The 16441-nt window shown below is 38.3% G+C and overlaps 2 protein-coding genes across 2 annotated transcripts in view; one reads left to right on the top strand and one right to left on the bottom strand.

Moving 5' to 3' along the window:
• The window catches only part of CCDC146 (coiled-coil domain containing 146), a 123647-nt gene that overhangs the window by 33004 nt on the left and 74202 nt on the right, over nucleotides 1-16441 (top strand). The window lies entirely within an intron of this gene.
• Nucleotides 11849-16055, bottom strand: FGL2 (fibrinogen like 2). Its single transcript, XM_019655149.1, has 2 exons — nucleotides 15336-16055; nucleotides 11849-13178 (listed from the first exon to the last, which is right to left on the bottom strand). Exons 1-2 carry the CDS (start codon nucleotides 15949-15951, stop codon nucleotides 12472-12474), a joined length of 1323 nt encoding a protein of 440 aa, XP_019510694.1. The 5' UTR covers nucleotides 15952-16055; the 3' UTR covers nucleotides 11849-12471.

Below are 16441 nucleotides of genomic sequence, written 5' to 3' on the forward strand. Positions count from 1 at the left end.
GTGTTACTGGCCCTCATATGTGGGATCCGAACCGGGGCCCTCTGGCATCCCAAGCGAGTTCTTAACCATCGCGCCACTCGGCCGGCCCTATTTACATTTTTCTTAAAATGAGTGGAATAGAGCTTTTTTTTATATGTTTAAGAGTGTTTTAAATTCTAGTATATTAATAGAAAATGTGAAGCATAGGAAGGCCAACAGATCAGGAGATGATCGCCGTTGAAACGATAGTTTATTACAGATCCTAAGAGAAAGGGGCATGCCGTGTCACAGTGGACAGCATGGGGAAGCACCGGTCGGTCAGGAGGCAGAGGGAGAGGGAACTGTTGGGAAGAACCTAGCAGGCTTGGGATCAGCTAGTTTGAATGATTTCAGTGTGCCCTGGAGCCTAGGAGATGGCCCCAATTATTTGGTACCTGGCACTGGGGTGATAAAGGCAAGAGTACAGTGGCCTGAGTGTGACAGCCCGATGGAGGAGATGGCTGAGAGTGTGGCCCCTGGATTGGTTGGTTTATATTTGAAAAGTGTGTCCCCAGGAGGAGGACTCCTCTCAGGGTGGGGGTGGGGCGATGAGGAAGGCAGGAAGCCAAGGCAAGGTGACTCAGGCACCTTATCGGGTTATCTAGAACAAGGCATAGGCATGTAGGGCAGATGTTAAACACCAACTTTACAGAAGTCAGAGGCATGGTTAATACAAAGACTCATTTCTACTTCCTTTTTTTTTTTGGTGAATTCTATTCACATCTTTTTTCCATTTTTCTATTATGTAGCTTTTTTGTATAGATTCATAGAAACTCTTTATGCATTTAGAAAGTAGGCCTTTGTGTATAATATGCATTGCAAAAATCTTTCTCTCAGTTTGTTGGATTTCATTTGAGTTGACTTAATTTTTTTCTCCATGTGGAAATTTATTTTTTTATGTGATTTTCTTTTATAGCTTCAGGATTTTGTGTCATACTTAACAAGACCTTTGTTACTCTGAAATGATAAATTTGTTTCCTGTGTTTTCTCCTAGTATGTTGATAGTTTGAGTCATCATATTTTAACCTTTGTTCCATCAGCATGTCTGTTGGTGTAAGAGGAAACAGAAAGGAGATGCCAGCAACAAGCTTAGAACCTAATGTTAAATCCATTATCTTCCAAGGCAAAAGTTCTTTACATATCCTAGCCCATACATACCTGTCTGGAGGCCAACAGGCATACTTGAGTGGCATCAGAGATATGAAATAAGGGGGTACAAGAATTACTGGACCTCAGATCAAACCTCAGATTAAGAAGACAGGAATTTCGCTGTCTGTAAAGACTATGTCTAAGAATGGAAAGACTCAAAATATGTTAAATCTTAATGATTGGGAAAGAAAAATCTCTGATTGGCAGGGGGCAGGGGAGTGGTTCAGTAAAAATGCATGTTTGTTCTCGCTTTGCATGTAGCAGTCATGCAGCTTTCAGCAAGTCATTGAAGTTCTCTGCACCTGACTTTACACTAATAGTACACTTCTCAGCCTGGGATCCTTCAGGGGTACCTCACTGCCTACCATGGTGGTTTTCACCTTCTTTTTAATCTCCTTTTTTTTATCACTTTCTTCCAGTGGAAACTTACACAGAAGTACAATATGTAAAACAGGTTCGGATGTAGTGGATTCGGAGGTGAAGGTCCCCTGTCGTCTCCCCTTCACACCTACTGTCATCACCAGCACCTGTCAAGCCCTCTGAGGCCCCACTGGGGAGCCCCATGCTTTGTATAGGTAGTTTTTGGACTAAATAAAACTGAGCCCTGTCTCTCCCACCTTCAAACCCACCTCAGCACAGCCAAAAGGAAACACAGATCTGCCTCCAGAAAGCCTTGGAAAGAAATGTGTCTACGAGTATATTGAAGGTTCCTTCAGGAATACAGGAGGAGTTCCACAGCCCACTTTGCAGCAAAACTTCCTAACATTCCTCATCAGAGCAGATGCCTCTCCCACCCTCTTTGGTCCCCTCTTTCAAAGCTCCCCCAAACTGTATTTTCCCCTTCTGTCTTTCCATCCATTTTCTTGGACTATTTGATTATTTTGTAAAACCGTCTTCAGAGTGCCTTCCAGTTTTGCTTCCCACCAGCAGCTTATCATCACTTCACAGGCTCGGGCACAGAACAAGCAATCAATACGTGGCAAGTGAGACTGCAGAAACGTAGGTCTGATTTTCCCTGCTCTACCATAGGATTAAATGTCGCCTCTTTGACCTTACTGTCCCATCCCTCTGCTCTAGTCTTATCCACCATTCCTTTCTTCCTTTCATTACTGTCCCCTGCCACATACCCCATGCTCCAGCTAAACTGGATATATTGCTGTTTTCCTGCTTAGCTCCTGATTTTCCAGACTGCTGATGCCTTTGCTGACCCTGTACCCAGCCCAGCAGTGCTCTCCTCCACATGTCTGTGCTCCAGAATTCTACCCATCTTTCAAGGACAGCTCAGATCCCACCTTTTTCTTGACGCATCCCACTTCTTGACAGTGTGATCACTTCTGTTTCTGTAGCCTCCCTACATGGCGCTTGTTACTTACCTTAGGCCACTTATTATTTTCTTTCCTGTTTTTTTTAAGCTAACCCCCAGTATGCTATTCTTCTTGATATTCCTTGCAAACTGTTAGTTAGCTCGCTATTGTGCGTGTAGTCATGCCATTTTCAAAGGAATGACATACATAGTAACTAGTAAAGCCCTCCATCAAAATAATTGCACTAGTGAATCACTATTTTATAAGGCAAACTTAGAAAGGAGAAATTTATTCCAAATTTCTGAATGTATTTTCTACATCAAGTCCACTTAAATTTCCAGATATTTAAATGTTTAATGTTAGAAATATCAGACCAAATTAGAGCCATTGTGCATATATTCCGGTTTTATTATTGCTGCCTGAGTTTCCAAAAGAATATGCAATGGGGAAGTGGTGATTCTCAAATATTTTCTGAAAACAAAACAAACCTTTCTCTTTAAGAGAAATTGAAGGTGAAACCCCAAGATATAAAATAAAAGCTGAACTACTCTAGGTGAACAGTGTTTTATGCATCATACATTCTCCTGGCTTTTCCATATTCTTGAAATATGTCCGCAGAGCTATAGGGTTGCTGGGGGCACAGTTTGAGAACCTCTACTCTAGCAGTTCAGCATGTTAAGTACCAACATTATATTCATCATAAAAATATCAGTCTTCCCATCCAACTTTATAACTATCCATGATATTAGAGCCTCTCTAGATTTCTAATCATTGGCTTATCAGATAAAGACAAAAATTTTATTGGATATAAGACAGAAACAAAAAAAAGTCACCTTCACCAACACCATTTATTTGTAAATTCTATCCACATTTTAAAAGAATTGTTTTATGTAAGAAATGAAAATAAGAACTTTGGTGTTTACACAAGAAATCTTTTGCTTCCAAAGAACTTGCAAAGTGCTTTGAACTTAAGCAAAATGTTTTCATCAGTGAGTTCTGCCATGTAACCATGGAAGTAAAATAGTGTTTGGAGAGCATGGAAATTTGTTTGCCTTTTCTGTCAGCGTTGTTAATAAATTCTGACTTAGCGGCAGGAAGAAAATAAATTTTAACCACTAGGTTAAGTAGGGACATCAACACACTTGGAAACTGCATTAATTTTTGAAATATCACCTGTCAACAGAATATTATGTAACTGTTTTGATAAGATACAAAAAGAGATGTTTCATCTTATGCTAAGATTTCATTGGAATCACTACAGATTCACACAAAAAGTCAGAGCAGGGGTGATACTGAGGTTTGCTATGTGTGTACTTTACCGTGGAGTTACCGTAGGTAATTTATCATGGAAAATTAGTCCACTTCATGGGAAATAGACCAAGAAAGCCAGGAAAGCTGAAATTGGATAATGGTCCACGCATGATAAACAGAGATAACAAAGGTTTGCTTGGTTATTTTTCAGGGAAGACTTTAGGGAGTGTGACACATGACCTCCTATTGCAACATCAATCTCAGCAGAGGTAACATTGTAAATGCTCCTAGGGAGGCGGTCGGACATGGTTGGCACTCAGCAAGTGACAGCTGCTTATCATTATTAGTATTTAGAAGCAAGAATCTCTAAACAAAAAATAAAACAGGTTACTTAGATTCATTGAAAAAAATATGATACTAGCATTACTACTGAATGGGAAATAAATGTAAACAACTAATTTTGTGGACCCTTTTTATATAAACTTTCACAACATAAGCACACATTATTTGCTTCTCGTTGAAGATGAAAAACAACCATTTCCAGAGATAGACGCTCAACAAGTTTTCAGATCCTGTGTGATCCCAAATATACTGAACTTTTGTGTGAGGGTCTTTGTAAAAGAGAAGCAGTTCATCTTAAACAGTGTTATCCTTACTCAGAGAAAACCTTGAATGCTAGAGATTAAAGTCAGATTTTGAGAGTTTGGAAAGCTACTATTTGGAAAATATCTTATACAAAATACTTTAGTAAGCCTATAGCACCATGCTATGCACATAGCAGGCAAGTGATAAATATTTATTGGATTAAAATAATAAATATAAATGTAATAGTTATTTTCAAGGGCTAAGATGAAGAAGGAGGTTTATTTTAAAATGTGAACCTTTTTTTTTGCTTTCAAAAGAAAAGAATATATTCTTAGATGTATCGTGTAGATTCCTTCTGAAAATGGCTAATCAAATAAAACAGATCTTTTTGAGAGATCATGTGATGTCTGGGAAGATTCTGACCACAAGTTAGCTAGCCTCGTGTGGTCTCAGTTTTGGTTCACCCCTAGGACTTTAGGGTGAGAAAAAGTGCAGAGACAGAACTGAATATGGCCATGGGGACAGCAAGCTGCTGACCTGACAGAGGAGATGTCAAGAAGTAGAAAGAGCAGATTAGAAGGAGCCATGCCATGGGGTGTGGAGGAGTAGAGAGGCGGTAAAGAAGGAACGGTTCAAGGAATAACAGCAGCATTAACAGCATAGAACTGTTCTAGGGGATTTAAAGAAACGAATGTTCTGCTTTATCTTATTCTATTTTACATAGCATTGCTTAAAATAAGCTAGTTATTGACCTTGGTGGTTTTTGTCGTATTGTCTTCTGACTACATGTAAGAGTTGCATATCTGTTTTATTTCCATGGGCAGTTTTCCTTGTGTATTACAGTGTGTGTGTGTTACACACAGCATTTTAGCATGCATGTGTATCATACATGTACATGTGTTGTGTGTGTATGTGTATATCACAGGGGAACCCACCATAGGAAGAGGACTACACTCATTTCCACCAGCAGCTGGCCTCAGCATGAAGTGCACATTGCCAGTCAGAATTTCTTTATAGCTAGTCAGTGTTAATACTTTGAAAGACATTAGAAATATAAGATTTAGGTTACCTCTAACGTGGATAACTTTTGGAAAATATTTTTGAATAGGACAAGGTTTAAGATCACTAATATCTCTGAAATAAAGAGAAAAGGAGTAAAACCCGTCTCTGTTTAACTAAAGGTTTATAATCATAGCAAACTAGTACCCTAATGATTTAAAATGGCCATACATGATTCCTCAAACGTGGACATTACGCTGTTAACAAAAAACATTTTTTGGTCTGTGGCTTAGTTCATATTTCTTTTGCTATATGCATGTGTGTTCACACACACACACACACACACACACACACACACAGTAACCGGCGTGACAGCACTCCAGCCTCACAAGGTGGTGTCTGCCAGGAGATACAATAGGTCATTGCCTCCTCCCTTCACTGTGAAGTGACTGCCTAAGTCGAAAGCAGTGATTGTAGAATACTATTGTGGGATACCATCGTGCTTTTAAGACATCTAGTAACTCAACAAAATAGTTGCTGGCAGAAACAAGAAAAAGAACATTTACATCTAAAATAATCTGGAGAAAGTATTTGTTCCCATGGGAATAAATCTCTGCCCTCTCCATAAGGAAGCAGCCCTGAGACCTCTCAAATGGCATAGTAACAGGATGGGTGGGACGACTGCAATGGTTTCTGTATCTCCTACTCTTTCTGCAGAAGTTTTGCTCCATGTACACTATTTACTAGGTTATCTCATCTAATCCCATGGATTCATTACCATCTATATTCTAGCAACTTTCAAATGTATTTCTGAACCCTAGATGTCGTCTCTGAATGTCCAAATGCCATCCACTTGAATATCTTGTAGATATTTGAACTTAGAATGTTCAAAACTGCTGATCCCTGCTCTCCACTGCACCCCACACACATTCCAATCAGCCTCTTCCTGCAGTCACCCCCACCTCAGTTAACAGCAGCTCCCTCTTTCCTAGTTGCTCAGGCTAAAATCCTATAGTTTTTGGTGATGCGTCTTATCTTTTCACTGCCCACCCCATCTTTGATCAGCAAATGTTGTCAGCTTTACCTTAAAGATCCACTTCCCTCCAACTACTGTAGTGCATGCTTTCATCATCTCTCTTCAAGATTATTGCAAACACCATCAAACTGATATTCATGCTTCAATTTTGTGTCTGAACACTCAACAAGAGTGGTCCTTTTAAAACTGGATGAGCGCATGTACCTCCCTCTGATCAAAACCCTCTGTCTCTTACCTACTCAGAGTAAAGCCCAAGTCCTCACCATGACTTACAAGGTCCGGATGATCTGGCAGCCCCCACCCCCACACTGACTTAACCCCAACTCCCTAAACTCTCTCTGATCTCTTCTCCTAAACCTCCCCCACCCTGTGCTTCTGCTTTTCCTACACTGGCCTCCTTGCTGACCCTAAAACGTGCCAAGCACCTTTGCACCTTATGCTCCCTTTACTTGGAACATACTTCTCCCAGATACCTGCTTGCTTGCTCAGATCTTTAAGTCTTTGTTCAAATGGCACCTCCTCAGAGAGGTCTCCCCAGACCACCTATATAAAATAGCACCTCCTCTGATACTCATTCTCTCCCTTACCCTGCTGAATTTTTATGGCATTTTTCATGTATTGTTTATTTATTCATCTCCTCTGATAAAATATAAACTCCCCTAGTACAGGGGCTTTTCTGTCTGCTCGGGTCACTGATATATCTTTAGCTTCTTACAAGACAGCCAGCATATGGTAAATATTCAACACATACTTTTTGAATAAATTACAGCTAAATCCACTCTGACATTTCTATCTCTATAAGCCTTTTAGTTCCAACACATTTCTGGCTTCTCAACTTTAGTTAGCATGAGCTGCTGTTGAATCTAGGTTTGTGTTAACTAATCTGATGGCAAACTATTAGAACCAAAAACATCTGCTCAAATTACCCTACTGAACTCAGAATTTCTGCTAAATATACTTATATTAATTATTTCAGTCACATATGAAATTCTGTTTTTTCTTCCTTAGTCAAGCGACCTCAAAATCTGTCCCCACATATATTCCCCAGTTTTCTGCTGATATAAAGGAACAAAGTAGTATAAAGGCTTTTCCTACGATTTGACTTTATAATTGACATTAGGGCACATCCTGGTTACAGCTATGGAGATGCTGAAGGGTGGGATGAAGGAGCCTAAAGGAGAATTAAGGTTGCTTCCTCAGGAGAAAAAGTCTTCCAGCAAGAAGAGCCGTAGGGGCCACTTCAAGGATAAGGTAGGCTCAGTCCCATTTGGGAATTTGGGGAGCTCTGAGTTCTCCAAATATGCCCAGTTTCCATCGTTTCTATTCTCATTTCCAATTCTCCCCCATCAATAAACAAAAGAAACCTGGCAAAGCTATGATTCACTGGATGTTGCAACTTGGCAACACAACATGAAATTACAATTTGGATTCAGCCAACTCTACCTGTTATCTCTGGGGAGAGGGAGAGGATTGGGAGTGAAGGTGGTTTCCAAAGGGGTCTTTAGTCTAATCTGTATTTTTTTTTTAAGATTTTATTGGGGAAATCTGGGAAGGGGAACAGACAAGTTGCTGTCCTTTGGTTCTTCAGTCTAGTTGTGGAGGAAATCGCTTCACTGGCCCATGTTGGTATTGTGATCATTGCGCTCTTCCTGGCTGAGGCGGTCGGTCGCCTGCCATTGGACGGCCACTCACAGTAGCTCACGGAGGCTCACACCGGCTGCTGGCCCTTCTCACTGGCTGCCGGCCACTCACAGTAGCTCACGGCAACCCACTGCAGCCTACACTGTCGCCGGCAACCCACAGCAGCCCATCTCCAGGTTGAGCTGTTGTTCACCATCTTAGCTATAGAGGGTGCAGCGTCACTGGCCCATGTGGGATCCAAACTGGCGGCCCTGCTGCTCAGAGCTCGCGCTCCCAAGCCAACTCTTAACCAACAAGCCACTCAGCTGGCCCTAATCTGTAATTTTAAGAAATTAAAGCATTCATGGATTTTACATGATTAAAATTAATTTCAAAATTACAATGTAATAAAGAAGTATGAAAAATGCTTTTTCTTTAGGAACTGAGGTAGAACGATCACTGTCCAGCCCAGCAAAGCTGTAGTCTTCCGTGTGACGTGTACCCAGAGGCACGTTCCCAGAACCTCTTCTAGAAGTTTGCCATCGTTGTGTGCCCGATCCTATAGTATGTATGTGATCCCGTCTTTCCAGATTCTCCTTTGGCTTCAGTCACTTCTCACCTGTATTTACCATCTCCCAAATCCTGTAGTCTGACAGTACCTGCTATTTCCCCAACTATAACTCCGGCTTCTTTAGACTACAGCCCTTCCTTTGTGGTAACATATTTATGAACCACTGTGAGTAACAACTCCTGTCTCAAATATCCTTTACATCCTAGACAAACAGATGGATTTTAGGATAAAACCTGGACAATTGTTGAATAATGTAATGTGTAATAAGGAATATATAGGACCAAGGAGGAGGTTTCAAACTCCTCCTGATGTCACCAGGGAGGACTGCCCAGAAAAGATAACTATTTTGATGACGATAATGATGATGATGCTATGATGATGATGATGATGATATATATGTATGTTCTAGGTGCTTTACATATGTTATCACATTTAATCCTCATTAACTCTAAAGGCAAATTCTCTTATTATCTCTATTTTATAATTGAAGGGAAAAAAGAACAGTGAGTAAGATTAACTGACTTTGCCCATGATTACACAACTTGCAAATGGTGGAGCTAAAATTTAAACCTAGCGATCTGGCTACTGAGCCCCTCCTCTTAATCGTGGGTGAGGAGACAAAACTCAGCATGGGTTGAAGATGGCATTGTATCTAAACCAAGGGAACAGTATACACAAAATAATGAAAGTATGAGAGAACATGGTTTGTTTGACAACAAGGCATTCAGTGTGGTAGGAGTGTGAGTAGTGGTAGAGAAGGATGTTGAAAGGATCGGCAGAAACCTTTCATGAAGGGGCTTATTTGCTGGATTTTATCATATAGGAAATGAGGGGTTGTTGAAAGGTTTTAAGGACAATCACATGATCAGAATTGTATTTTGTAATAATCCCTCTGGTGGTGATGTGGAGGATAGTTTGGAATAGACCGAACCTGGAGGCACAGGTTACTACTAGGAAACATTTGCATTATCCTAAGGAGATGATGGGGTCTGAACCAGAGCAGCAATATTAACGATGGAAAAACAGGAGATCGAGTTGAATATCGCAGAATGAAACTGAAACTTTTGTATTTCAAATATGTCAACAGTATTCGAATACAGGAAATAAGATAATAGTGTCCCTGTGTTTGCTTCCTGTTAATGAAACAGTACTCATTAAAATCTTCAAAGAGTCAAAGATATTGTCTGGTCAGGTAAACATTATACAGCTTTTCAGACAAGAGTATTATATAAATATTATTTCACAGGCAATAATTAATGTTTCCACATTGAAGAAATAAATTAATGTGAAGATTAAATCTTTTATTTTACAGGGTTTTTAAAAGACATGAAACATAAACTTATTTATACATAAAGGAAAATAAGAATTATAAACAAGATCATATCATGATGATATTTCCCATCACTTTTACCATTAAAATCCTTGTCTGAGTAGCTACTCAAAAATAAGGAACAGCAAATTTTGTTACTGGAATATTTTTATGCCTTTTATATTTAAGCTCTTTATTTATTAGACAGATGTGTCATTCATTTTGAGCATCACTACTTATCAGAAAAATTTGATTTTTTTGTCTCAGTGATGAGGGAATCAGTTCCACTTAGAAGTTTTAAGGAACCAGTTTTAGTCAATGTTTTCAAAGAAAGATAAAGCTCAAAAATAAAGTCTTTATTAAGATAATGAATATTGGCCATTAAAATAGAACCAAGACAAGATTCTGAAATAATATATTTGTTGATAGTGAATCCTCATTTATGAACATTAGCATATATTAGTGAATAGTAATCTCAAGGTAAAAGACTCTTTTAGATATAATCTATTTCCATCAACATGTTAAAGATTATAAAAATCTAAAGTATATTTAATTTAATAATAAGTGACATGAAATTATTCCAAAAAGGAATTTCTATGTTACAGAATTTTTTTTATTAGAAAAGTGCCATAAAAGTCTACTAGAAAATAAAATTTTGATCCTTTGAAATAAGGTGGAAATATAGAAAGACAAGCTTTTGAGTATTTACATGGATTAATGAATTATATGCCAAATTCTCCTGCAATACCTACTTCCCATTAAATCCATGCACACTCACTATATGAGCTATTTTTCTTTAGAACTGTATTCTGGAGGAGTCCATTTTTGATCATAGAAATTTACTTAAACTTATACATATATTAATAATTATAGACAGCAAATGAAAAATGCCCTTATCTGTAATAAATACATTGTATAATATGAAAATGTTCTTAGCCTTAAAAAAAGAAAAAAAAAGAGAAAGAGAAATAGAGTAAATCAGTTACAACATTTGGTACCCTATTGGCTAGATATACAGCCTTTGAATTCTACAATGATATTTTACATTTCAGTCATCCTTAATTCTATTTGCATTTCTCTTTAACACTTTAAAAGTATTCATAATAACTTAGTTTTCATTTTATTTACCTGAAATCTTTGCATGTTATATATTTTTAAAAGAATATTTTGCTTCTTTTTTATTAGAATTTTGTATAAAGGGCAATATTTGAAAAATTAACTTTGTATCTAAAACAACATTATTTTTAAATAATGACTAACAATGCACTTGTGAATATATTTTGAAAACTTGGTTACTGTAGTAGAAACACTAAATTTAAGACTGAATGAATGTCTATGATTCACATATAGCATGGTGTATTATTTCAAATTTTATGCTAGAGCATTTTTAAACATGCAGCAGAATACTGTTGTTCTCTCTGAAATGATCCCTTTTTTACATGATGAAATTTAACACATTATTTATAATCTTTTGAATATGATTCTTGCATTCCAGAATTAATGAATTACATAAAATGTCCAGATACTTTTGTTTGGTTAAAAAAATAAACACCTGTATTTGAATCTTTTGATAGTTAAATAAGCAATACACCAGTTAGGGTTAACATGTATAATATTTTAATTACGTCCTATATATTTGAAAATTCATATGCTTTTTATAAATAGATTTATCTATTTGTCCTATAAAACTTAGCTTTAAAGCTATTATTGCTTTGGATATAAAATTGGCCTTCAGAGTATTATAGACTATAAATAAATGCTTCATTCCCCACCCACACCTACTTCTCCACAGGAAACCCTACCAGTAGTCTCACACTATAGTGAGCAATCTTACATTAAAAAATACTGGGCATACCGAACAAAGGAAAATAATTTTTATGTTAAAGCAGTTTTCACCATCAAACATCTAAAGAGTTATAAACTGTGAACGAATTACCTTTAAACTAATGTCTTTAGGGTTAAATTAATTTTCTGAATGCTTTTAGGAGTGACATTATGCTACCATGTTTTAAATAACAGACATTTTACATTTCATGAATGGTACATGAACAGGTTTAATTATATAGGTATATTTCCCTTTGCCTGGGAACGAAAATGCTGTAGGGTCTTCCTGTCCCAAAGTAAATGCCATAAATTGAATAAGTTTATCTCAGAATGAGGATTAGGGTATTTAGAGACAAAAAAAAAAGAAAACAAACAAACAAACGTTACCCAAATAACTGTTTGTAGCCCAAAAAGAGCGATATATGTTCAGATGTGTTTGCCACATCCAAAATGCAAATTACTTATGTAAAATCTAGCCTGTTGATTAAACAATTATTTTTAAATTACAGCAAGTAAAGAAAGAAAACTTTCAATTAATAGAATTTGAATTATAAATTTAATGTGTAATTCTCAATATTCCCAATTGCTTGCAAGTATTCATTTGTAAAACAGCATACCAGTAACAAAACACTCCTTTAAAATGTATATTTTTCAGTTTTATTTCAAATGCGGTGTTTCATTAGAACCCACTGCTCAGAGATAAATTTCTACCCATGGAAAAGGAGTATAAAATGTATCCCAAAGTCCTGAAGGAATTAATTGCCCTGTTAGGCAATGAATACGCAGAGGAATGAACACTAATGATTTATGGCTTAAAGTGCTTGGGTCTGATCATCATTTTGGCCTTTCTAAAGGAGGATTTGTAGCCACCAGGCTGTGACTCACTCACACCAGGCCAGGTGCCCCAGAAAATCCCATTACGGACACCTCTGTATTTTTGGTGATAATATTTGCCATTTAAGTTTGCAGAAAGACATGCATCAAACCACCAGCCCGAACTGTAGTAGAGCCCACAGTTTCCAGAGGGATATCGATCATTGTCTCTGTCTGGGGTGGTGAAAAACTTCATGTCATGGTTGTAGTGTTTACTGAAACGTAAGGCATCTCCAGCTGTGCCGTTATAGTTACCAATGTGTAAACGGTATCTGAGAAACTCATTGGCCACATAAAACGGATCATACAAGGCATAGAGTTTGACACCATTAAAGTCTTCAAGATCTATTCTTAGGATCATTTCATCACTCTTGGTCAGAAGGTGAATTTTATCATTCCCCAGCCAAAATTCTCTTCTGAGGTTTCCAAAGCCTACTTTGTAGTCTTGCCATGTTTTGGTGAAGTTGGTGCTTCCGTCGAGGCGCACCTGCAGCACTGTCCAGCCTCCACCCATGGTCTCCATGTCACAGTAAACTTCGAAGCTACTGTTTTGGGGATCTGGTGTGACACTGTAGGTCCCACTGCTTCTTTTGCCTATTGTGTAGTACTCAGAGCAATCTTTATACAGTAGATGTTGAACTGAAAGGGGAAGAAAAGAAAGTGTTGGGCTTTGTTAATAAAAACTATGCATCTGAAGAATTCTTTGTATGTTCAAAAGCAGTCTGACAATCCCATCAGTGCTGACAAGGAATCCTCACTCTGCTCAACTCAGTTGAACCTGTTTCGTAAATGTTTGTTAAGGCCTCACAACAAGAACCTGGTGTTACAAAGCAGACAAGGCTCTCCAACATTGGTAGTAATATTGACAGCATCGACAATAAACAACAACAAGTATAAATTAAAATAATCGTTTTAGTAATTTAGTAATCTTTAGGGAGGGCTGCCCATATGTTCTAGGCATTCTGCCAAAGGCTTGATAACATTTTCACACTTAACCTGCACATGAACCTTATGATGTAGATACTATTGCCAATCTGCTGGTGAGAATATTTAGGCTCAAAGAGGATCAGTGGCTTGCACAAGTTCACAGAAGCTTGAAGTGGCAGAACCAGGACTCAGATCTGCCTGGCTGCAAAGCTTGTTCTCGTAAGCATTGCATCCCTTGGTCCTGAATGTCAGATGATTCCAACCCCATTCCATGGGCTTTTATATCCTTTCACCTAAAGGGGTTGATAGCCTCCAATGTCAAAACATTTTATAGGATATGTTTCCAATGATGTGTTACAATTCTTATGGACAGCATTGATCATACATTCACATTTATTTTACTTGTTTGACAACTAAATAAAGAAGCCTAAGTAAAAAAGAAAATTTTCAATAATATACAAATATTTTTATTCTGAATTTATTATCCAGGAAAGCATTTAGCCAAATTTCACATGTTTGGTTTCTAGAAAGAAATGACAGGTGATTACATTCAGAATAAGTGTAATAATCAGTTAACATGATTCTGTAGGAATCAAATACAGATATTTACTCCCAGATCATTTTTATAAAAATTCCGTGCCATATAAGATAAGTTTAATATAAGCTACTCTGAGGCACATGCAAAAAAATCTATTCATGTGTATTTAGAATTCAAAATATTCAGATATTTCCCCAAAACTTTTAGTAGAAAAATAAACGATAGAATCTAATATGCGTCCAAGAATGTCACGTAAGATGCAGGGGACCTTTAGACACGGGCTGCCCGGAATATCAGCAACCATGGGCCTTGAAACCCCCACCTGTCTTCAATGGCAGGTTCCCTGGGGATGGAGCACGCACGAGATGCTGGTTCCAAATGACCGTGCTCCCTGTCCCTTCAACCTCACACTCATGGTAAGTGGAGGTCCTCATGCAGAAGTGGCTTCCCACAGGGTAATAAGACCACCAGCAGCAGTGGTTCCAGAAGCTCAGTTGGAAAACCAGGGCTTGGAGGAACCAGTGCCACAGCTGGTTCATGGGCAAACTAGGCAGTTAGGTTTGTTGTCTTTAACATATATTTATTAAAGTTAATTCAGGTGATCTGGATGGTGAGGATGGGTTCTACTTTTATATGCTTGAAAAAAGTTTACCTTAAAAAGTTTAAGGTAAAAAGGGGAAAGAAGTAGGAATGTATTCCTTCACTTAGTGGCATGTCAAAACTCCCCTTAAAATGTTTTTATGCCCCTAGGTATTAAAGCAAAAAGTTTTGCACACACATGAAACTATATAACTGCTTCTATTCCATCTATAAAATCTCGCATTTTCACTAGATATTTGGGATTAGGAATTGCAGATTACTTGCTAAAATCTTTCAAAGATCTCTTGTTGCCAAAAGAGAAGGAGCAGTCAGCAGACCACAAGAAACTGACTTTCCAAGAACAGAGCCCGACGGCAAACACTGCCTCATCTCCATTGTTTTTAAATACTTCGGTGAAGAGATAAATAAGTTAAATGTCCTAAAACATTAAGAGACTCTATCTCTCTACTTCTGTTTACGTGTAGCTCTGGAATCAGCAAAGCTCTTTGAAGTTGAAAGTGCTTTCTCACAGATACAGAACTAATTATGATTTTTGTAAGTAGGGTCCTGTATCATTTCTGTGGTCACATTTGTAAAGATACTAGTTTTTCCTGTACTACCTTGATAAATAAAAGGCTTAATTTATTTAATCTGTCATTTATTTAACTTATTTGCTCAGGTTAATGTTTATAGTTATTGTCTAGCTACATAACATTCATGAACAAATGATAAGAAAGTGTTATTATACATACCTGGACGTGACTGTATTTGTTCTTGACCGGGACATTTGGACAAACATTTGCCATCCAAACCATTGACCACAGATGTCAGATTTGCCACTTTCTTGTCCACATAATTTTCTATGTTGTTCATATTGACAAGATTCAGCTTCTCCAGGTGACCCTGAAGCACGTCGATCTCCTCCTTTGTATTCCTTAGGTCAGAGGACAGCTTGTTCACCTCGCTCTCTAATTCTCTAACTCTGTTGCCATCAGCCTCCCCCGGAACTTCTGTGCCAGGTGACAACAGTCCATTTCTGCCTGGCTCTCGGTTGTCATCAGCCTGCAGTTTGCAGTCTTGGCAACATTTCTTCAGGCTATTTACCGTTTCCTTGAGGTTCTGGACTTCTTTAAACACCTCCTCGATCCTGCTGAACTGCTTAGGGAGCTGAATAGTCAGCGGGGGAAGGTTCACTTGGTAGGGGCATTCGCCCCCCTCCTCGCATCTCCCTCTGCTCTCTAGTCTCACCGGGCAGGTGCTCTTGGCCGTTTCATCCATAATTTCTTCCGTTTCATTGTTTGCTGCAACCAAACAACCATACGCAGCAAGGACAGCTGAGCTCAGCCAGCACCAGGTCGCTGGTTTCATCTTTGCGGCGACGCTCACCCCAGCAAGGAAGTGTGCAGGGCTGGAGCTGTTTTAATAGCGGCAGCTGCCTGCCTGAGTCAGGCTTTCTGTGTTCTCAGAAAAGGGCGGGAGCACTTGCATCATAAGTTTCAGAAACTCAGACAAGAGATTGTCCTCATCAAACGCCGTTTGCCAAAAAACTGTTACTTCTTCTCCATCAAAATTATACTCATCGGAATTACTATTAGTTGGTCGGATGCACATATTGAACAAGTTTCACTTTCACCATTTATTTTATAAAGCACAAGAAAAATCTTGGATTTCAAAATAATTATGCTTGAAGTAAATCACTTAATTGTACTTAACTCCACTGGAAAAACATTTTTTAAGATAAGGCTTCAGTGCTGGCTATCCAGACTCAGAAGAACAAAATGTTACAAAACTGGAAATGGGGCATTTTTACAATGGGGCATTCCTTTTTCCTTTTTACAATGGGGCATTCAGGATCCTG

The sequence above is a fragment of the Hipposideros armiger genome, unplaced genomic scaffold (assembly GCF_001890085.2).
Source record: "Hipposideros armiger isolate ML-2016 unplaced genomic scaffold, ASM189008v1 scaffold_236, whole genome shotgun sequence".
In the NCBI taxonomy this organism is placed as follows: domain Eukaryota; kingdom Metazoa; phylum Chordata; class Mammalia; order Chiroptera; family Hipposideridae; genus Hipposideros; species Hipposideros armiger.

What these genes read in the sequence shown, in the direction of transcription:
- FGL2 (XM_019655149.1), bottom strand. Translation starts at nt 15,951, where the DNA reads ATGAAACCAGCGACCTGGTGCTGGCTGAGCTCAGCTGTCCTTGCTGCG. An exon ending in ACAAATACAGTCACGTCCAG is followed by an intron (nt 13,179 to 15,335) that starts GTATGTATAATA and finishes TTCCCCTTTCAG; the next exon opens with TTCAACATCTACTGTATAAA.